The sequence below is a fragment of the Elephantulus edwardii genome, unplaced genomic scaffold (assembly GCF_000299155.1).
Source record: "Elephantulus edwardii isolate Elephantulus edwardi_28Jun2011 unplaced genomic scaffold, EleEdw1.0 scaffold00186, whole genome shotgun sequence".
Lineage (NCBI taxonomy): Eukaryota > Metazoa > Chordata > Mammalia > Macroscelidea > Macroscelididae > Elephantulus > Elephantulus edwardii.
In genome coordinates, this window is record NW_006399936.1 from 2,545,865 (window position 1) to 2,568,246 (window position 22,382).

The following is a 22,382-nucleotide window of genomic DNA, read 5'->3' on the forward strand; positions in this document are numbered from 1 at the left end:
TGAATCACTGGAGACTGCCTGCCTCTCTGCTGGGGGATAGAAGGTAGATAAGAACCATCTGCTTTTGGTAGTGCAACTCTAACCCTTAGGCCACGAGAGCTCCCTGTATTCAGTGAACAGCAAGGTGTTTCAGGTCAAACAAAATGGCAAGGGCAAAGACATCCCAGAGTGAGGAAGCGGAAGCCTAAGAGAAGGGACTCTTGACAACAAAATGAGGAAAGGGCTCTGTGGGGCGGCTATCCTCTAAAATAGGCCAAGTTAGATTAGTAAGAGGAAACTCTTAGGTGGAAGATGGGGACACAGACTAGGGTTGGATAATGATGGAAGGGCGTCTGTGAAGTACAGTGAGTGGGTAATAGGTATTATCATCAATGTTTTTTTTGTTTGGTTGAGTTTTTTAAAAACTTTTAAAAAATTGCATTATATTTACGTGTACTGTCAAATCAGATCTGACTGCTACAGGAGCAGATTGCCCCCTCCTTCTCCAGCAGAGAATCTGGTGGATTTGAACCACGTACCTCTGGGATTGCAGTGCAGCGTCTTGCCACTAGGCCACCAGAGTCATCAATGTTTTAAGGAAGGATTGCAAATCTGTTAAAATTTATCACATTTCTAAACAGAAGGGAACTTTTATCCAAGCCAAATTCCATTGTAAAACCAAGATAGTACATAGACACAGGTTTCAACAAACTTGCCCTGTTTCTGAACAGTGTTTCTTCATTGTGTCCTCGTTTCCCTTTGCTCTAGATATGTGAACTGGATTACAAGGCCCTCTGAAAAAGGGCTCTCAAATGGAGCCCATTACCAGCCCATCTTTCCCTCCTGTTCTCTTGGGTTCATTTGTTGTATTCATTGGTCAGTAGCCAGACTTCAAAGAGATAACCCTTAGTCCCTGCTGTTTTGATTTGGAATCTGTATTCTTCTTGACATTGAGCCTCAATCCATATTGTAGGCTGCAGTCCTTGACACGCCTGCTGCAGAGTATCAAGGACTGCAGCCTACAATATGGATTGAGGCTCAATGTCAAGAAGACAAAGATTCTCACCACTGGACCAATTGGCAGCATCAGGATGGATGGTGAAGAGATTGAGATACTACACAGCTTTAGTTTGCTTGGCTCCACAGTCAACAGTCTTGGCACCAGCAGCCAGGAAATTAAAAGGCGCATTGCCATGGGAAAGTCTGCTGTTAGGGAACTCTCCAAAGTACTGAAGAGCAATGGTGTCTCTCTGGAGACTAAGGTGCGTCTGATACAGGCCATGGTCTTCGCAATCGCTTGTTATGCATCAGAGAGTTGGACAATGACCAAGGAGGATAGAAGGAGAATTGATGCCTTTGAGCTGTGGTGCTGGAGAAGAGTATTGAGAATACCATGGACTGCTAGGAAAACAAACAGATTTGTCCTGGAAAGAGTCAAACCGGGTGGCTCCTTGGAGGCAAGGATTCTGAGGCTCTGTCTAACATACTTTGGACATGTAGTGAGGAGAGACCGGTCCTTGGAGAGGGACATCTTGCTTGGGAGGGTGGAGGGATGGCGCAGGAGAGGAAGGCCCTCTATGAGGTGGATTGATTGAGTGACTGGGATAATTGGGATGGGAGTGTCAGAGACAGGGCGATTGGCACAGGACAGAGCGGAGTTTAGGGCTGTTGTACATAGGGTCCCTATGAGTCGCAGGCGACTCGAAGGCACATAACAACAACAACACTGATTGATAAGGTCACCCCCTCTCAGGAGGGCCCATTTCTTACACCCACCCCACCCTCCTCCCCCGCCCAGGGCTGTCTCCTGAGTGTGCTGTGCCTGTGACCTGATCTTGCAGACAGACATCTGATTGGTGGTGAGGGTGCCTGTAACATAACAACATCCTGGCCAATGTTGGTCATATCATAAAGTTGTAAGGTGTGGGTTGTTTTTTGATTGCCTGATTATTTTGTAAGCTTTTTTCATTTAAATACCAGTAAATGCTCAGGAAAAAAAACCCCTCTACAACCTGTCGTCCTTGTGTGTGGCGTGAGTTACAGCAGTGAGCAATCAAGTGACACTGCAGGAACTGTTGAGAACTTGCTGAATTTGTATAGCTATCAGGTACCTCTCTGTGCTGCTGAGCCTCAAGGTGATTCAAGATGGTCCCCACCCTTGAGAGCTTAAAAAGGATTTACAGGACAAGACAGGGCATCAGTACTTATCTGTTCAGAGCTGGTTACTGTCTGTGGTATTTAATGGCGCATAGCAGCACATTAACTTGGTAACTACTGTAAGAGGAAATGGGGTGGGTTTGGTACCTGATTTGAGCCCTCGAGGCTACAGGCAATAGTCAAAATCTTTCCAAAATGTTTGCACTCTTAGTCCAGACATCCTGCTGGAGCATTTTACAGGACTGTCACACAGTGCTTCTCCCTCTTTTCTCAAATTGCCACAACAATGATAAGCTCATTGCTGTCAATTCATAGCCATCCTGCAGGACAGAAATTGCCCCAGAGAGTTCCTTTATGAACAGTATAAAGACAATGCCATCTTCCTCCCATGCATGGAGTGATTAGGGGGGCTAAGTCACTGCACACAACAGGACAATTTAAAAAAACACATCGTAGCTCTTAGCTTCTACCAGAAATGGACTCGAGGCCCAAGCATTAGGTCAGTTAATAGGTGCTGCTGCATCATCACTAGCTCCTGACTTTGATTCCCTTTTTATACTCTTTCACCTTCTCAAACTACACAAGACACAGGCTAGTTACTATTCACAGAACCATTTATTGGCTTGTCCCAGCTGGCACGCTAATCCTTCTGAACATGGGAAATGTTAGTCAAAGCTGTACTCTCCTGGGTTCACAAGGGCTGCAGCTTGGACTTCGGGGCATCAAGATCATGAGGGGACACTGGCCAGGGGAGCCCTGAAGCAAATCAGAGGTCCATAAGATCAACTCCACTTGATGTTCTTATCCTCTTCAGTTAAGGCTAGTGTGTCAATGACAAGGCCAGTGCCAATGGTCCGGTTGCCGTCTCGCAGGGTGAAACGCTGGCCCTTTTCCAAGATCATTGGCTGTCTTAAAACCAGGGTGAGCTTCAGGTCCTCTCCGGGCATGGCAAGCTCCTGGAGGGAGACAGGAACTTCATTGTGCCTTCACTAGCTATAGTGGACACGCAGTAGAACAGTTGAGGGTGGGGATTCTGCCTAGGACCAGCTTTGTCCTAAGTGTTGGGCAGGTTCAACAGCACCCACAAAGATAAAAAGAACAGTGTTCCCAGGGTACATTCATGAGGAAAGTAGGGAACTTGCAATTACAGTCTAGAATCTTTCCTTTACTGATTCACTTAGAGTGTTGGCCAGCCTCTGGCTGATCCAAGGAAATGAAAGTTGCCCAAGCTGTCACCTATTTATGGAACTCTATGTTATGAATGAGGTAGAGCTGTTCAGACTCCTTCATACTTCTCTGTACCAACATACCTTCCCAGGGGGTAAGATGACACGACAGGCCATGTCCCAAGTCAAGGAGAACATGACAGGCATGAAGTGGGATACAAAAGGCTTATGGCGGCCACCTTCCTCTTTGCTAAGGATGTAAACCTGGAGGGGAGAAGAGAAATGGGAGTGAGCGTGGCTGGGAACACTGTTTCTGTGCAGAAGACAGCTTAGCTTCGCCCTGCTTGGAGTCCTCACCTGGGCCTCAACCTTCTGGTGGGGCTGGATAGACCCTGGCTTGGCCATGACCAAGCCTCGCCTCAGATCCTCCCTCTTCAAGCCTCGTACCAGGGCCCCAAGATTATCTCCTGCCTCTGCTCTGTCCAGGCTCTTATGGAACATCTCAATGCCTAGGAAGGGACAGAGAAAAGGAGAAGGAGTAAGGTAGGGGGCACTGGGGACATGGGAAAGCACAAGGCATCTGCAAGGTAAAAGGTCATCCTGGGTCCCAAGGCTTCCTGTACCTGTCACCACAGTGCGAATGTTCTTGCTGTGTCCCAGGAACTCACACTCTTCTCCCTTCTTCAAGATGCCACGCTCCAGCGTACCTGTCACTACCGTGCCTCGGCCTGGGAAAGGGCAGGAGAGGAATTCAGGAACCCTGGGCTAGACTAGTGCTCTAAGATGATGCAAATGAGCACGGTCCAGTCCTCACCAGGGATCGAATAAACAGACTCTACAGGTAGAAGGAAAGGCTTCTCCAAGTCCCGAGTGGGCACTGGGATGTGAGTGTCCACAGCATCCAGCAGCTTCTGCACTGACTTCAGGCCTAGCTCAGGGTCACGTTGCTGTGAGAAGAAATGACAAGACCCTTGAGATTTCCATTCTTCTCTTACCAAGTGCCACTGCCTGGACTCCAAGAACACCTCTGCCTGCCCATCCAGCCCCGTTGTATCCCCACCCTCACCTCAAGGGCACAGAGGGCAGAGCCTACGATAACAGGAGTCTCGTCCCCTTTGTAACCAAACTCAGTGAGCAGTTCCCGGATTTCCAATTCAACAAGCTCGACCATCTCAGAGTCTTGGACAGCATCTGCTTTGTTCACATACACAACAATGTGCTCCACCCCAATCTGCAGATGGAGAAAAGATACAGGGATGGTATCAAGAGGACCCTGACCCCCTCAATCCATTCCCTTCCCTCCACGCTGGGCTCTGAGTACCTGTCTGGCCAGAAGTAAGTGCTCTCGGGTCTGGGGCATGGGGCCATCATTGGCTGCCACCACCAAGATGCAGCCATCAAGGGGAGCTGTGCCTGTGATCATATTCTGGGTTAGGAGAGGAGAGGAAACACTTAGTTCAATCATCTCACTTCATCCCATCAGGGTAAGTGTAACTGAGAGCTCAGGCTCACTTTTCTTCTCAACTAGTCACCATTCAGTAATCTTGGTCACAAATCCACATATACTGCAATTTCTACATCTCAGTATCTTAATGTCCTCCCCTCAAGACTGTTTACTTTGTCATTGCAGTTTTTTTTTAAATTATTTGTGTGTGTGTGTCTGTGTACCGTCAAATCAGATCTGACTGGTACAGGAGGAGATTGTCCCTCCTTCCTCGGCAGAGAATCTGATGGATCCGAACCGTACGCCTCTGGATTGCAGTGCAGCTTCTTGCCACTAGGCCATCAGAGCTTCCCCCAGTTTTTTGGGATTTTTTTCATTTGTGTGTGTGTGTGTGTGTGTGTACCGTCAAATAGGATCTGACTGGTACAAGAGGAGATTGTCCCTCCTTTCCCGGCAGAGCATCTGGTGGATTTGAACCGTGTGCCTCTGGGATTGCAGTGCAGCTTCTTGCCATTAGGCAAGAGCTCCCCTGCAGTTTTTTTTCCTTGTTGTGTACCGTCGAATTGGATCCGACTGGTACAGAAGCCTGTTAGTTTGAAAGAACACATTTTCTGACCCACTCCCACAACCACCCCAGACCTGGGCAACTCTCTCACCTTTACATAGTCCGCGTGCCCGGGGCAGTCGGTGTGCGCATAGTGGCGGGCGGCCGTGCTGTACTCCACGTGAGCCGCATTGATCGTGATCCCGCGTGCCCGCTCTTCCGGGGCATTGTCAATCTCCTCGTACTTCTTAAACTTGGCTCCACCACCCTCTGCTAGAACTAAGAGACACAGACCCAGCTAAAACTGCAGGGTTAGAGGCCGGGTTTTTGGGCCACACCCCTGAGCCCCTCCCACCTAAACTCATCTGGGAGGAAAACACTCCTGGAAACCCCTGTAGCCCCGCAGCCCTAACTTATAACTCTATTAAAAAGGGTAGGAAAAGGTTCAGAACGAGGGTTTCTCCCAGGAGATGCCACTCGAGGTCTCCCCACGTCATGCCTCACAAAGTTCATCATGCTTATGAGAAATGTGCATCTTCTACTCTACTGTCGAGGTCACACTAAACACACCCGAAGCCGCTCAGGACCCCACTTGTGGGCTCCACGTCCTGCCTGCAGATCGGGAACTACTGGGTGCTCCCACCCCACGATCACTCACTCTTGGTGATGGCCGCGGTCAGCGTGGTCTTGCCGTGGTCCACATGGCCGATGGTGCCCACGTTCACATGGGGCTTGTCGCGCACGTAGGTCTTCTTGGCTTCGACGGCGAGGCCGCGGCACAAAACGGACAGCGCCGGGGCTTTTGGCGGCCGCAACAAACCCTGCAGTAGTGCAGCTGGGCCGGTGCTGAGACCTGCAGCGACAGAATCAAGGAGTCAAGCCGCGGGTTCGAGCCTAGCCATCCCCAGGGCGCTTAGTGTCCCCGAGCCGCCCCCGGCCCCTCACCGCTGAAGCGAGGTGTCGCGCGCAGTAGGGTGGTGGCCGCCATCGCGGTGGTGCAGGCGCCCCGGATCCCGCGTACCGGCAGCCCGCGCGTGCAGCGGGGAAAGGGCACTTACGGCTGGAGGTCACTTCCGCCGGAAGTGAGGGCCTAGAGGGCAAGTCTGGGCGCCTCTAGCCGCTAGTTTCCATGGTTGTCTCCGCGGACTTCCGGACGCGGCGCGGAGGACGGCGGGAGAAGTCGTGCTGTCGGACTAGCGGGAGGACGGGAGTTTGCCCGGGGCGCGCGGGCCCGGCTGGCTGGGGAGTTGCCTAGTTGTCTCCGGGGTGGCCGCAGGGAGGACGCTGCACTGTGGAGCGCCCCACTCCATAATGCAGCGGCGTCTCACGACTCAAGGACGTTGACAGAGGGCCCAAGGTGGGGGCCCGAGACCCCGGCCCGCAGTGGCCCGCGCCCGTCAGAGACAGGTCTCGAACTCACTGGATTCCGACCCGCCGCGCAGTTCTGGCGGCCTCCGAGCCGCACTAGAGGTAGGACCAAGCCCTGAGTGCTCGAGTAGAGCCCATCTCTTCGCCGAGCCTTTGTCTTACTGTCTGCAGAATGGGAGTAATGCTTAGTTAGGCTCTTGTTTCGGTTCTGAGTCAGCGATCCCGTGGACAACATCTCTGTACAAGAAACCCAGTTTGCGCCTGCACCATCCTCGTCCCCAGTGTGCTTCGTTGACCCTTCACCTTTTCACAAGCATGATGTCCTTTTCTAAAGGGGCTTCCCCCATCTGATAACCTGAGACCAACCTCACCATCCTTGCCTGCAGGAAGACCCTGACTTCGGGGCCTGCGAGGACCTGAGCTGGACTGGAATGGGAGAAGGGATCCTGGCATTTCCCTGTAGGCCAATCTCAGCGCCCACCTCTCTCCCTGGACTGCGTGACCTCACGAGGTTAGGAAGCCAGGTCAAAGATTCTAGTCTTTTAGTGGTCCAGGGATAGATTTCCTTGGTGTCCATCCCGCCACCTCCCTCCCCACCTCTCATTTTACAGGCACCAGCCTGAATCTTCCCTGGACGTGTTCTAGTACCTAAGGTGGTGGAGTATGTCGTGAGTGCCCAGTAGATGTCTGTTGACTGAATAAATGTATGCAACAGTAATAAAGTGTTAGCTTTCACATCTGTCCTCACAGCTTTCTTTCACACATCATCTAGAAATCGTCGTTGTTAGCAGCTACTATCCAGCCAGTTACAACTCAGCGATCCTGTGAACTACATATTCTACCGGCCCATCCAGCACCATCCTCACCACGCTCTCCCCTTGCTCACGCACATTGATGCAGTCACAGTGTCAAGCAGTCTCCTTGAAAGGCTTCCCTTTTTTCTTTCCCCCTCTGCCTTTCTCAACATAATGTGTTTTCCCAAGGACTGATATGCCCAACGTGTGTTTCACCATCCTTGCCTCTACGAAACACCCCAATTGCTCTTCCTCCAAAACAAATTTGTTTGTTCTTTTGGCAGTCCATGGGATATTCAATCCTCTTCTCCAACACCACAGCTTAAGGGCATTGATTCTTCTTTGGTTTTTCTCACTGATTGTCCACCTTGCAGTTACATAAGAAGCAATTGAAAATGTTTTAAACTGACATCATTGCTCCTTGGCACTTTGGAGCCATACTCGACAGCAGATTGTGCCAATGCAACACTTAGATTTGATTGCTGCTTTCATGAGTGTTGATTGTGGATCCAAGCTGACAGCTTCAATCTTCATTTTTTTCCATCTATCATGATTGTTGCCTGTTGGTCCAGTGGTAAGGATTTTTGGTTTCTTGATGTTGAGATACAATCCACATTGAAAGCTGTATTCTTTGATCCTCTGCAGTAAGTGCTTCAGGCCTTTGCTTTCTACAAGCAAGGTTGTGTGATGAGCATAATGTACGGTGTTGATGAATCTTCTACCAGTCTTGACACTAAGATTGTTCTTTTGGGAGTTCTTGGGATGTTGAGTACGCTTCTAGTCCATCAGTCTTCAGCTTCTCGTCCTGTTACGCTCCAGCTTCTCAAGTTACTTACTCAGCATTGAGTTTAAATAGAATGGAGAAAGGATACAATCCTGACACATGCCTTTCCTGAATTTAAATTATACAGTGTCCTCTTGTTTTGTTCAGACAACTGTTTCTTGGTCTAAGTATAAATACTGTTAAGTGTTCTGGAATGCTGATATGAACCAGTCAACTGCCTTTGCATAGTTAATAAAACACAAATGTCTGTCTGGTATTTCAGCCAAAATTGGTTTGAAATTAGCAATGATATCTAGTTCCATGGCCTCTTCTGGATCTAACCTGAAATTACTCACTGCCCTTGAGTCAGAATTGACTTTCCAGTGGGTTTTCTGACACTGGAGAATGCCCATCTTTTCCTCAAGGAGCTGCTGGTGGACCCAACCATCAGAGGGGCCACCTTGGGGTTTGCATCGCAGGTCCTTACATCTTACGTCACCAAAGCTCCCTACTTGAATAAGCTCTGTCATAGCCTTCGAGTTGGAGCCAACCCTCCAGCAGCTTTTGAGGCTGTAAATCAAATCACACTGGAGAAGATTTTCTTATCAACTGAAGGTGCTTATCTCTAACAGATCCCCTGACCTCCTTTGAAAATGACAATTCCGTGGATTCTGGGTACAACCATGCAAACTGCAACACCCTCCCCACTTCCTTAAGCTAGAGAAGTTTGAGTCCAAACGAGTTTTTTAAATGTATCAAGCATTGTGCTACATTGCCCCAACATCTTTCTTGCCCCAAGGTGTACCCCTTTAGTCCCCAGCCAACAGCATTCTAGCTCCATATGCCCTTCTGAACCCAGCTGTGACACAAATGTTCCTTAGACATGACTGGGGACATCCCAATTAGAAACACTTTGGAAATGTCACTCAAAAGCTACTAAGTAAAAGACTTAAGAAGTAGCCTAGCGTGAGAAACAATATTAACTTTGTAAATAAGCCAGATTTTTTTGGGGGGAAAAAAGTGACCTAGATGGGGCCACACTGGAGCTTGAAATGAATCAGTCATTTTGTTGAGAGTGACCTCTGGTTCCAGCCATACCTGAAGTCATTCTACTTCTAAGACCCAATAAACTCCTTTTCACGTTTAGTGTGAATTGGGATTTCTATTACTTGTGACTCACTGCTGTTGAATAGGGATTGACTTACTCTTGACCCTCCCTCCAATAGGTTTTCAGAGGCTTCCAGTCAAGTGGAGAAGCTTGCCCATCTTTGCCATGGTACAACTGGTGTATATGAACTGCCTGTCCTTGGCTTGGTATTGCAACTCCTTATCCACTAGACCACCAGAGTTTTGTATACTGAGCAAATAATTTGAGAAGTTGTACTTTATGAAGAAGAGCATGGTGTCAGGATTGAAGGAAGACTTTAATTAGGGACCTGCGTTATGCAGATGACACAACCTTGCAGAAAATTAAATGTGACGCATTTACTGAAGAAAATAAAAGACTAGAGTCTTTAATATAGACTACATTTCAACAAGAAAACAGAAATCACCACTGGACCCATAGGCAACAACATCATGATAGGAAAAAACCAAACAAAACTGAGGTAGACAATAGTTTCATTTTACTTGGATCCAGAATCAACACCCATGGTTAACCAGTCAAGAAATCAAAAGGTAAAAAAAAAAAAAATCAAAAGGTGTCTTGCATTGGGAAAAATGCTGTCAGAGACCTCTTCAAAGTGCTAAAGAGCGAGAATATCAGTTTAAAGACAAAGGTGCATCCAATTCAAGCCGTGGTATTTTCAGGTGCTTCCTGTATACCTGACAATATATCTTATATTGGACAGTGAAGAAGTGTGACAAATATCAATCCCTTTGAATTGTGTTGGAGTACTGATACCTGACACCCAATGGACTCCCAAAAGACCAAACCAATCTATCTTGGAGGAAATGTAACCTCCCTAGAGGCAAGGATGGTAAAACTTCATCTCTGATACTTTGAACATGTCATCAGGAGGGGCCAGTCCCTGGGAAAAGACATGCTGGGAAAGGCAGAGGGTCAGTGAAAGAGGTGACCTTCAAGGAGATGGACTGACAGTGACTTTTACCTTGGGCTCCAGCATCTCCCAATGTGAAGAGGAAACTGCATTATCTTCCGTGGAGTCACTGGTGGGTTCAGACTGCTGACCTCTTGGTTAGCAGTTTGACATGTAACCTGCTGCAACACGAGGGCTGCCTTGGAATAGACATCTTTCAAGGATAGCTTTTATTCAATGCTGGGAGTATGAACAGTCCAGCTTCCAAATCTGAAGCACAACTTGTACTCAGAACTCACATGCCGAGTCAGCCTGAACTCTGCTTGGAATCGCACTTTGCTTGGCTTTCTCTTTCCCTCTTCTGCTTTCATGCTCCCTTAGTGGTTTTCCCAGGCAGCACTTTAATAAAATCAGTTGCACACAAATTCTTGCTTTAAGGATGTACTGACCCAGGACATCATTTCAGCACTTCCTACTATTTCATACCTGTTAAAAAATGTTGACTCTTCCCCAGAATTAGGTCCTGGACCTCTTCTCACTACGTGAACTATGTAGATGACAATCTTACTCCTGTCCAAAGCTTCATCTGTTTACATCACAAAGCTGCTTTGAGCAGCTCAGTCCAATAAAACAGCTTCTAGTGCCACACGACTATTCAAATGATCATCATGACAAGGAGCACTTCAGTTCCTTAGTCATACGCGCCATGTATCAGTTGCTCCACACTGGCTGCCATATGATGACAGATCCATGTGGATATAGAACAATTACTTTCTCAAAGCTGCAGTGGATAGACACTTTAGTGTAGTTATCACTAATCTCTTGCCTTTCTGTAGTCTTCAACTGTGCCTCTCCCAAACAGCCAACTACAGAGAAACATGTGTAAGGTAGGAGTTGAAAACCACAGGACAGAGATGATGATGTTGATGATGAAGACTTACGCCACCTTTGAGCTGAAATTAGCTTGGTCAGAGCAGGGGTAGAGCTCAGGAACCAAGAATGGCTCGGCTAGAAGTTGGCCTTCCTCAATGAGTTTTTTCCTAATTTCCATCTCCGCTACAAATATCTGTATGAGAATACAAGAGATACTCTTTGTTGAGTTTGCTGTGTGTTCCAGAATGATCCACGCTAATCAGCTATAATCGGTTCTGCAAATTCCAAAGAATTACACTCTTTCCACTGTTGTGTGTATGGTCGAGTCAAAACCCACCGGATTTTCAGAAGTAGAGCAGCACTGGCCTCAAACCCCATGCCTTCGGGATTGCAGCACAGCTTCTTGCCATTAGGCCATCAGATCTCCCTATTCTTTCCGCTAGAGTACTTAACTAGAAACTATGGAAAGTCATCTTGCAACTAAGAGTGTGCCTGCAAGTGAAGCCAGTCTGTGGAAAAAGCAGTACCCAGAGATGGTCAAAGACAGGTTCTGGCATCCTTTGGCCTTTTATTCAGTTCCTTAAATTTTTATTCTTTCTGGACTTTTCAGTTACATGAGCCATGACCACCACCACCAATTGCCCTAAAGATGTGACTCATGCTGACCTCACATGTGCCAACAGAATTGTACCTCATAGGATTTTATTTTTTTTTTTTACCCCATAGGATTTGAGGGTGTGTTGGGTTTTTTTTAAACCACATTTTATTGTGATTTGAGTGAACATTCAAATATAGAACTGGTTTTCCATTTAACAATTCATACACATTATGTATCATGAGTTACAATCTCCACATTATAAAAGCACTCTTCCCACTTCCTCCCTGTGCTTCCCAGCTCCAACCATTTTCTCCTATGAGGAGCCTTGGTGGCACAGTGGTTTTTAAGAACCCAGGCAGCAGTTCAAAGACTTCATCTTCTCCACAGGAGAAAGCTGTGACAACAGTGGTTGGTTGACTGTTGTAAGGAGTGTGGTGATCCCTCGTGTTACTGAACACCTTACAGGCCTGAGTCACCGGTCATTTCAGCTCCAAGCCTCAAGGATGACTAATGGCCGTAATCTTAGGGGTTCCTCCAGTCTATCAAAACCAGCAAGCCATATAGTTTCCAAATGGCTGATTTTTGAAGCCGGTTGCCAGGACATTTTTTAAGGCAACCTGGGGTGAACTCTCGCCCAGCCTTAACCAGTTTTCCTCTCCAAGGACCCTAAGCGAACAGGTTCCCTAAACAGGCCAGCTGGAGCTGGGTCATTGAGAGGCTAGGCTGACAGACGTCAAGTTAAAGATTCCAGTTGTCCTCTGTACCTTAAGGCTCTTGGTTTCTCTATTTGCAAAGACTTGATGCCTTCCCAGAGCTCCAGGCTTCTACGTCCATCGGCCACTTGACAGTTTAAAAGCTAGTCCAAAACTGACCTTATTTATATTGGGGGGTGGTGTCCCACTTTTATTTCCCGTCGACCACCTGCCTCTTTTCTGGGAGAAGCCAAGGTCGGAAGTACAAGCTCCGCCTCCTTGCATGGCCTCCCCAAGGTCACCTGCGTCCTCCCACACCCAGCTCCCTGGGGGCAGTGTCCGTATCCCTCGCAGTAGCCGTGCTGGGCGCTCTAGGCTGCAGCCTGCCCCCCAGAAAGTCCCAGTATCTCCCTGGTCCCCGGTCCCCGGGGTCTATGTTAGTTAGCCTTCCACCGGGTCTCGGATGCTAGCCCTAAGAGTGGCTTAATTTCTCTATGGTTAATTTTTCTTTCTTGCCCCGAATCTCCTCCGGGAGGACAGGCTGGCGAGGCCCAAAGCCGTCTCCCGGCGGCTTCTGTGGCCTCTTCTATGTGCAAGCGGACCAGTCCCTGAGGTCCCCCTGCGAGTCACCCACAGCCGTCAGCCCGTGTCTCCCGCAGAGTGTGTGCCGAGGAGGAGGAGGATGGCGGAAGTGAGTATGGAGGTGCCCTTCCCTCTCGGCTTTCTTCTCTATGGTCTCTTCCTTTGGTGACGGGAAAAGGGGTCCCAGCGCCTGCGCAGAACTGGGGTCGTGGAGAGGGCTTGGGGGAGGGAGCGGGAGCCGCCGCCGCCGCCGCCAGCGCTAACCGCGGGGACCGAGATGCAGGTGGGACCGGAACCGGAACCCCCCTCCTCAAGCCCCGGTTTCCTCCTCGCCCCTCTCCGGCTCCGGCCCCTGCGAGGAGCCCTGGGTGGGAGATGTGGGGGGTGGGAGACCCAGGGGGTGGGGGGCAGGGCAGGAGGTGCCCGCGGCCCTGAAGGGGGTGCCGCGGCCCATGCTGGGCCCTGGAGGCCGCAGTCCGGGGTCACTGGCGGGCAAGGGGGTGCCCAGGCAGTAGTGTCGCCTCGGAGCGGACTGACCAACCCTGGAGGGTCCGAGCCAGGAAACGGGCTGAGCGCTCCGCCACCTGCTCGTCGGGAAATAGCAGGACGGAGTCGCGAGGCAGGTGCACCGACCGGCTCTGTGTCGGCCGGAGAGAAACCGAGTCGCCGGCGCCGCAGGGTCAGCGACGTCGGCCCTTGGTGCCGAGGGTCGGGGTGGGGGGGCCTGTGTGAGCCGAGGCGACCCCTCGCCGGGGCCCGGGCTCTGCCGTGGCTGCACCCCTTGGCCCGGTTCCCCAGTGCTGCCCGACTGACTCCTGCATCCCGCGGCCTCCGGCCTGCTTTGGAGTCGTCCCTGGGGCTCGGGCCTGCCGAGCCCGGGAGGAAGAGGACAGGTGCTGACTTGCATCTGGGTCGTGGGGCCCTGTGTCCGAGTGTGAGGGCTCCGTGGGTTTGGGGAGGCTTCCCGAGCTGCCCTCACCTAGCCCCGAAGCCGCCGCCCCCAGGACGTAGGAGGGAGGAGCGCTGCTAGCAGGGGCTGCGGCTGTCAAGTCCACTTCTGCATATTAGATCTTGGTCAACTTTTTTCCTTTCTCAGATACTCCCTTTAGAGAATTGACCCTGCGGGTCCTTGTTTACATCAAGCAGTGATATCGTCCATTTAATATTGTCCCCAGTTCTAGGAGATAGAGATCATCTTTTCCCTGTTGTGTAGATAAGAAAACTCAAGCTCAGGAAAGACATGTAATTTGTCCAAGATTGTGTTTTGGTTCCAAGTCTGACTCCGGAATCTTTGGGCTTAACCATCAGGCTCCCAGCCTTCAGGGCACACTCCCCAGTAACAAACAGGGGAGATGGAACTGTCTGAGACCCTCGTATTCTCTGTTGATAGACTTTTCCCTGCCCACCCTATAGCCTCTCTGCTGCCCTGGGCTCCACACTGAAGAGGCAGCAAAGTAGGCTGTGGCCGTCCAAGCCCTTACGCAGTGCTTGGACTCTGGGCCCTGGGTCAGCTTTCAGTCTTCTGTTCGCCCATCCTCCCCTTCCTCAGAGCTTGAAGGTGGACTGTCTAGGGGCAGAGTCTGGAGGCTGTGTAAGTGCAGCTCCCTTTGGCCAGCTGGGGCAGTCAGGGGCTACAGGGAAGGCTGGTTCATTCAGTCCTGGAGAACAAGGACTGTGCCATGGGAAGAACAGCTTGGGATTCGGAAACTTTTCCGACCTCCTGTTTCTGCTTCATGATGTTGCTGGGTGCTGTCAGGTGCGCACTGACGCACAGCCGACCTGCGGCACGGGAGCGCTGCTCCATAGGGTTCCTTGGCTGGAATCTGTCTGGACAGATCACCACAGCTTACCTCCCCAGGAGCAGCTGGTGAATTCATACATGAGCCGTTTGGTCAGCAGCCGACTTGCATAACCACAGCACCACCAAGGGCTCCTTTTTCACACATTGCAGGGCGTATTAAAACCTTACAGAGAATGGTAGCAGGAAGTGTATAAGGACATCGAAGGATCTTCTTTGGAGAGGGAGTCAGTTTGGAGAAAGGCTCTTCAAGCCTTCCATTGATCCTGGTACCAAAGCCAGGGAAAGCGGATCAGGAATGCTAGGTGCAGCCTAGACATTGGGAAACTGGTTTACTTGCAGACCTGTTGTGTACGAGTCGGGGGTTTTCAAGGGCTGACCTCCAGTGGGGTTTCAGAGAGTAAATCACTTGAGAGGAGATTGCCCAACTCTCTCCCACAGAGCCGGTGTTGGATTCAAACTACATACCTTAGTATTGGCAGCACGGTTCCTTACCACCAAGCCCTTGTAGGGCTTGAGGATTGTGGAAAGTGAAAGACACATTTGTTTTCCTCCCTTTCCAGTAACTGGGGCTTATGGGGTGTGTCGGAATCTGTGAGACTGGCTCAGGACAGGGCAGGCTTTCGGGCTGCTGTACTTAGGGTCGCAGTTGACCCTGATGACACATAGCAACAGTAACATTTGTTCTGTGAGGGCCCTAACGCACAGTGGGGACTCTGGCTTGGGGTGGGGGCCAGGCCGTTCCCAGCCCAGCAGTGACTCTTTCTACCTGTCTCTTCTGCAGCTGCTGCCGCTCACCCCGTGTCTTCCAGCCACTTCCTTCTTTGCTCTCCCTCCCCACAGGCTCACCCTCTCAACCTCCTGGGGGCCATCATGAATGGTACCCCCACCCCGGAGGACGGGGCCTCCCCCTCCCCTCCCCCTGGGCCACCTCCACCTCCTCCTAGCTGGCGAGAGTTCTGCGAGTCCCATGCCCGGGCAGCTGCTCTGGATTTTGCCCGCCGTTTCCGCCTCTACCTGGCCTCCCACCCACAGTATGCCGGGCCTGGGGCAGAGGCTGCCTTCTCCCGCCGTTTTGCTGAGCTCTTCCTGCAGCACTTTGAAGCTGAGGTGGCCCGGGCCTCTGCCTCCCTCTCACCACCGATCCTGGCTCCCCTGAGTCCTGGAGTGGACATCCCACCGAATGACCTGTCCCTTGAGAGCTGCAGGGTGGCCGGACCCCTGGCAGTGCTGGGCCCTTCTCGGTCATCTGAAGACCTGGCCTGCCCCATCCCTTCTTCAATCTCCTCCTCTTCTACAACCTCTTCCAAGCCGAAGCTAAAGAAACGCTTCTCCCTCCGCTCTGTGGGCCGTTCGGTCCGGGGCTCAGTCCGTGGCATCCTGCAGTGGCGGGGGACTGTGGACCCTCCTTCCTCAGCTGGACCCCTGGAGACCTCATCTGGCCCCTCAGTCTTAGGGGGCAACAGCAACTCCAACTCCTCTGGTGGGGCTGGGACCATTGGGAGGGGACTGGCTGGTGATGGAACGTCCCCTGGGGAAAGATGGACTCACCGTTTTGAGAGGCTGAGACTGAGTCGGGGCGGGGGCACCTTGAAAGATGGTGTAGGGATGGTACAGAGGGAAGAGCTGCTGAATTTCATGGGGGCTGAGGACGCAGCCCCTGACCCAACTGGAGTGGGCCGGGGAGGAGGGGCAGCCGGGCCGACTTCAGGGGGAGGGGGGCAGCCTCAGTGGCAGAAGTGTCGCTTGCTGCTGCGAAGCGAAGGAGAAGCAGGAGGAGGAAGTCGCCTGGAGTTCTTTGTACCACCCAAGGTGAGACCAGGAGAGGGGTGGGCGACAGAGCAAGTGACATAGCAGCTGGGTGGTGACTAGAGCCTGCAGATAACCTGTCCACTCAGCTTAGCTGGACTTTTGCTGTCTGGTGGCTCCTGGTCCCAGTTTTGTAACTCGAGAGAGAACTGAGAAAACATTGCTTTTTCATTAACTCCCATAGGGCTAGAAGAAGCGGGGCATCTCGGGGCTGCAGGGAGGGAGGGAGGGTCTCTACACGTGCATATCTGGATCTTGTTCCCCTGACCCAGGCATCCCGGCCCCGACTCAGCATTCCCTGCTCTACCATCACAGATGTGCGGACCACCACAGCCCTGGAGCTGCCTGACCGGGAGAACGCGTTTGTGGTTAAGGTAGACACTGAGTCCCTACTTCCTGGAGCACTTGTGCATGGTTTAGGAGAGCATTGGTGCTAGGAGGTCCGTCTGGGTTAAGTTCTTTGAGAGGCAGGTCTCTGGAGCTCCTTTTTTGGAGGAAGGAAGAAGTAACGCTGCTTTTGTTCTCATTAAAGAGGAGTTGGGGCCTAGAAGTGGGCTGTGGTCCTCCCCCGGCACCCTGTCCCAACTGAGGCCTCCTCTTGTCCACAGGTGGAAGGCCCTGTTGAGTATATCCTGGAGGCACCTGACGCTCTCCACATGAAGGCCTGGGTGTCTGACATCCAGGAATGCCTGAGCCCTGGGTGAGAGGCCTAACTTGGGTCACGATGGGGACCCGGGAGTGGGTTGGGCCACAGCTTGAGCCCTCACCTGATGACTTTTCCTCCTGGTACCATTTTCTCCATCTCTGCAGACCCTGCCCTGCTACAAGCCCCCGTCCCATGACCCTCCCTCTGGTTCCTGGAGGCTCATTCCCAACAAGGGAAAATACGGACAGCTTGGAGCTACCCTGCCTGAATCACTCAGAAAGCTTACCCAGCCAGGATCTGCCGCTCGGCCCCAGCGAGAGCAATGACCGCCTGTCACAGGGTAAGGGTGGAGCCTCAGAGAGCTGTGAGACACACAACCTGCTCCCAAAGGTCCCCTGCCGTCAGGCCTGGACCCTTTCTCTAGACCCTGCTGCACACGCCATTGCTGTCCCATCCGAGCCCAGAATGCTGGTCTTGCTCACCGGACGTGACAAGCATACTGAAGCCTCGCTTTAGAACTGTTGTCATTACCACCCTTTGGGCCCCCAGCGAACTCCTACCCAACCTTCTATGCCCAGCCTTAAATCGTTTCTGTGAAAGTGCCTCTGCAGCCTGCTCTGGCTGGAGATGAGTTCTCTGTGTTTCTAGAACATACTGGAAACATCTCTGTCTTGTCCTTGCTCTGTATCTCTGTGCTTATGTTGATGGTGCTCAATTTTCTTTTGATCCTCTCTATCCTTTAGCTACTTATGTAGTCACTCTTCACATGTAGACACCCAAGGAATAGGCCTTCTCAGCCAGCACCACTCGCCTTTCCTGACTCGGTTTCTGTGGCCCCTCCTGCCTTCTGTTCAGGGCTTCAGCTTCACAGTGCCTGGCACACAGGCTGTGTTCACTGAACAAATGAATTCTAGTATCTTGGCACTAGAGTGGATCTTTACAGTCGTCTGTTCCAACCCTCTCGATCCTATAGATAGTGACACACGGGCCATAAGAACACTTCTGAGGTCTCCTGAGTGTCAGAGACGATGGACTATCGCATCAACCTCCTCTCTCTTGACCCTCTGTTCTCAGGCTGCCTGAGGCCTTTTTTTTTTAAATTTTTTAAATTTTTATTTTATTATTTTTGTGTGTGTACCGTCTAATCAGATCTGACTGGTACAGGAGGAGATTGTCCCTCCTTCCCCGGCAGAGCATCTGGTGGATTCGAACCGTGCACCTCTGGGATTGTAGTTGCAGCTCCTTGCCACTAGGCTACCAGAGCTCCCCTGACCTTTTTTTTTTTAAGTGAAGTTTCTGTTTAATTATGAGTTTAATGAAGGTTTACAGAGAGGTTGTTTTTCATCCATCCCTGGTTGGCATATTTGCCTCCCTTCCCCTCCCTGTCCATTTTGCAATGCACCTCTTGTTCTAGGTTGTTGTCAGACATACAGTGTCAGTTCATACATTCCTCTCAGACAGTTCTTCCCCTCTTCTTTCCAGAGCACTGTTCATTATCCATTCACTCTTTTCCTATTCTCCTCCATCCCCCCTACAGTCCTGTTTTATAGCAGCGGTGTTATGCAGCACTTGTCCTTTTGTGACTGAGATAGGAAGCCTTTTTCTAAGCGTTGACTGTATGGAACATTCACAAAGGCTGGAGCCTGCTCTGAGCACATGTTGAGGAGGCCTCAGCCCTGCCTGGCCTTGGGCAGGCTGGGGGTAGCTAGAGGTGCCTGTCCACCCGTGCACAGTCCTCCCCTGTCCAAAGCAGTCTGCAGAGGGGAGGGTCTGGGCTGGTGTCCCTGACTGAGGAGAATCTCAGGTGCTCCAGAGGAGGAGGATGGGAGGAGAGGGGCCCAACAATACTGAGAAGAGGGGATTAGAGGAAAGACGTGGCATGGAGCAGAGCCCTGAGGTAGAGGGAACCCAGGAATTTTGGAAAATGGGGTAGGATAATTAATGTAGAGGATACACAGACTGAATAAAGATAAAATGAGCTGTAGGAGGTGGGTGTAATGGGAGGAGAGTCTTAGATTCTTTTTTGAATCAATGATTTTTGTCCTGTAAGTCCAAATTCTCACACTCATTGCTGTTGAGTTGGAACTGGCTTGTAGCTGACCCTCTGGTGGGTTTTCCAAAGCTGTGAATCTCATGGGAAGATATTGCCCTCAGAGCAGCTGGTGGATTCAGACTGCCTGCCTTCGAGTTGTCAGTGCAGTTCCTTATCTAGTAGGCCACCAGAGCTTCCTGAGTCAAAAGTAGAACCATTTTTAAATGTCAAAATATTAGGGAATCATCTTTATAGCAGTGGTGGTAATGTCAGCCTCTGGTTTGGGAGATATGCAAGCGTATCTGAATTCTAGGACCTCCTTGTAATCCCAGCCTTCCCTAGCAGTTCACAGGGCGTCAGTGAGATTCCATTGACATCTTGGCCAGCTCACTCTCAGTGCACACTGGGAAGGCTGGCTAGGGCAGGAACCCAGCCCAGGTGGACCAGTCCTGCCAGCTACATTCTCACCTATGCCCTCCTTTCTTTTTTCCTCTAGGGGCATATGGGGGCCTCTCAGACCGACCCTCGACATCTATCTCCCCCAGTTCCACCTCCATTGCTGCCTCCCATTTTGACTCAATGGAACTGCTCCCTCCAGAGTTGCCCCCCCGAATCCCCATTGAAGAGGGACCCCCACCAGGGACAGTTCATCCCCTCGCGGCCCCTTACCCTCCCCTGGACACTCCGGAAACAGCCACAGGTACTAGTGGTGGGAATGTGTATCAGCTTTCAGGCCTGGTTGCCTGATTTCCTCCTTGGTCTGGGAGTCCTGAAGGGTCAGACCTGGGGGAGGGAAATGACAGTTGAAAGAAGGCACCTTGAGTAAGTAGCAAGGTTTTCATTCTCCCTCAGTGGGGAAGGCTTTCCTGACACCCTGGTTTCCCTCCTTCTCTCCTTCCTGAAGGGTCATTCCTGTTCCAGGGAGAGTCAGAGGGCGGTGAGGGGGACCAGCCCCTCTCAGGATACCCTTGGTTCCATGGGATGCTCTCTCGACTCAAGGCTGCCCAGTTAGTGCTGGCAGGTGGTACTGGCTCCCATGGCGTGTTCCTGGTACGTCAGAGCGAGACGAGACGAGGTGAATATGTCCTCACTTTCAACTTCCAGGGCAAGGCCAAGGTGAGTGACTGGGGCAGAGGCTGTGCTCCCCGCAGAGAGCTCTGGGGTGGGGAGTGGCAGAGGAGATGGTAACGGCTCAACTTCAACTCCTGCTTCCCCTTGCTCATCCTCCCTCAGCACCTGCGTCTGTCACTGAATGAGGAGGGTCAGTGCCGGGTCCAGCACCTGTGGTTCCAGTCCATTTTCGATATGCTCGAGCATTTCCAGGTGCACCCCATCCCTCTGGAGTCTGGAGGCTCCAGTGACGTTGTCCTTGTCAGCTATGTCGTAGCCTCCCAGCGGCAGCAGGGTGAGCAGAGCAGGTCTGCAGGGGAGGAGGTGCCCGTGCACCCAAGAAGTGAGGTGTGTGTGCCAGAAAGACGGGGTTGGGGGTCTTATGAGGAGCGGAGGCTTTGCTAGGGGAGTGCAGGGTAGAGGAGGTTCCTGCTAGGACGTCGGAAGGCAGAGGGCTTCTTGCGGAGCCAGGCAGGGAGTGGACAGCTGGGCGGGTGCATTCCCATTCCATCGGACCCTCGCTCATCGTCTGTGTCCTGACCCATCCTCCCAGCCTCGTCTCTGCCGTTTGTCACAACCTTGCCTCGGGCCTGCCCTTCTCGGGGATTGCTCAGTCTGACCCTCTACCCTCATCCCTTGATGTCTGATGTCCCTGTCTGCTCTCTCCCTCTTCCCCACCCCAACGTCCCATCTGCCCCCCCGTTGCCCTCCCCACCGCCAGGCCGGGAGCAGGCCGGGAGCCATGCAGGGGTGTGCGAGGGAGATCGATGCCACCCCGATGCCTCCTCCACCCTCATGCCCTTCGGAGCGAGTGACTGTGTGTAAGTGTGGTCCTCCTCTCACCACCACCCATGATCCATCATCCATGGACGGGGGGCTGCTCAGCAGATGGGATGCTGGGGAGATAGTACGTGGCTCTGGGGGGGAATGAGTGAAGGGGAGGCCACTCCAAGAGCCTTCCTCCCTCCACAATCAGTCTGTCTTCTCACCATTTCTGTCCAGAATCGAACACCTCCCGTGACCCACCCCAGTCCTCTGAACCCCCTTCATGGACAGATCCCCCACATTCTGGGGCAGAAGAGGCGTCGGGGGCGCCAGAAAGGGCGGCAGCAACAGCCACAGCAGCCAAAGAGAGGCAAGAGGAAGAGAAAGCAGGCAGTGGAGGGGTCCAGGAAGAGCTGGTCCCCGTGGTTGAGCTGGTCCCCGTGGTTGAATTGGAAGAGGCCGTAGGACCAGGCGCGGAGGCCCGGGAAAGCACTGGATTTGGTGGGGACACGGGGATGACCCTGGCGGTGCAGCTCCAGCAGTTACCACTAGGGGGCGACGGAGAAGGGGGCCATCTCAGAGCCATTAATAACCAGTATTCCTTTGTGTGAGACTCCCTACCCTACTCCCCTCCACTCTGCTGGCTTCCCAGCCCCGTTTTTGTGTTTGGGGCTGGATAGGGACACAGAAGAGATAGGAATCCTTCCCTCCCCACATGCTTCCTGACCCTTGTCAGCCAAGGGCATATATGTTGGTACAAGAAGAGGCTCCGAGCCTCTTGTTCATACACTAGTGTGTGAACTCCCTATTCATACACTACAGTGCCCCTTCCCCTGGGCAGGGGACTTGGGCTTCATTACCTCCCTGAGGGGCGCTTACCCCACCCTGGGGGCCATTTCCCCACTGCCTGGTGGTGCAAACAGTTAAGTGCTCCACTTCTAGCCAAAAGATTGGCAATTTGAATCCACCCAGTGGCACCTCGGAAGTAACGCCTGGCGATCTTACTTCCAAAAAAGTCACATCCCTCAAAACCTTGTGGAGCAGTTCTACTCTGTGCACGTGGCATCGCCAGCAGTCAGAGCCAAGTGGACAGAACAAAACAACAGCAGCCCAAGAGAGGGCGAGGGGAAGGCTCTCGGTTCGAATGAGGACATTGTTGTTGTTTTAAACAAAATGGAGATGCATAAATAAATAAAGGGTTTATCTCAGTTCTATCCTGATGG

The 22,382-nt window shown here is 51.8% G+C and overlaps 2 protein-coding genes across 3 annotated transcripts; one reads left to right on the forward strand and one right to left on the reverse strand.

Annotated features, from left to right (window-relative positions):
• Positions 1-2,918: 2,918 nt before the first annotated feature.
• On the reverse strand, positions 2,919-6,300 carry TUFM (Tu translation elongation factor, mitochondrial). The gene is made up of 10 exons (XM_006896564.1): positions 6,236-6,300; positions 5,949-6,143; positions 5,403-5,569; positions 4,624-4,728; positions 4,369-4,533; positions 4,117-4,249; positions 3,926-4,030; positions 3,660-3,811; positions 3,447-3,566; positions 2,919-3,092 (listed from the first exon to the last, which is right to left on the reverse strand). The coding sequence occupies exons 1-10, from the start codon at positions 6,276-6,278 to the stop codon at positions 2,919-2,921; spliced, it is 1,359 nt and encodes a 452-aa protein (XP_006896626.1). The 5' UTR covers positions 6,279-6,300.
• Positions 6,301-15,583: 9,283 nt separating this feature from the next.
• On the forward strand, positions 15,584-21,771 carry SH2B1 (SH2B adaptor protein 1). Of its 2 annotated transcripts, XM_006896566.1 has the most exons (9): positions 15,584-16,609; positions 16,879-16,980; positions 17,215-17,306; positions 17,417-17,592; positions 19,781-19,984; positions 20,189-20,400; positions 20,518-20,689; positions 21,116-21,215; positions 21,397-21,771. In XM_006896566.1, exons 1-9 carry the CDS (start codon positions 15,671-15,673, stop codon positions 21,413-21,415), a joined length of 2,016 nt encoding a protein of 671 aa, XP_006896628.1. In that variant the 5' UTR covers positions 15,584-15,670; the 3' UTR covers positions 21,416-21,771. The 2 variants fall into 2 exon arrangements, with proteins under 2 accessions (XP_006896628.1, XP_006896627.1); XM_006896565.1 differs by lacking the exon at positions 21,116-21,215 and having other exon boundaries at positions 15,671-16,609; positions 21,397-21,770.
• The last annotated feature ends 611 nt before the right edge of the window (positions 21,772-22,382 follow it).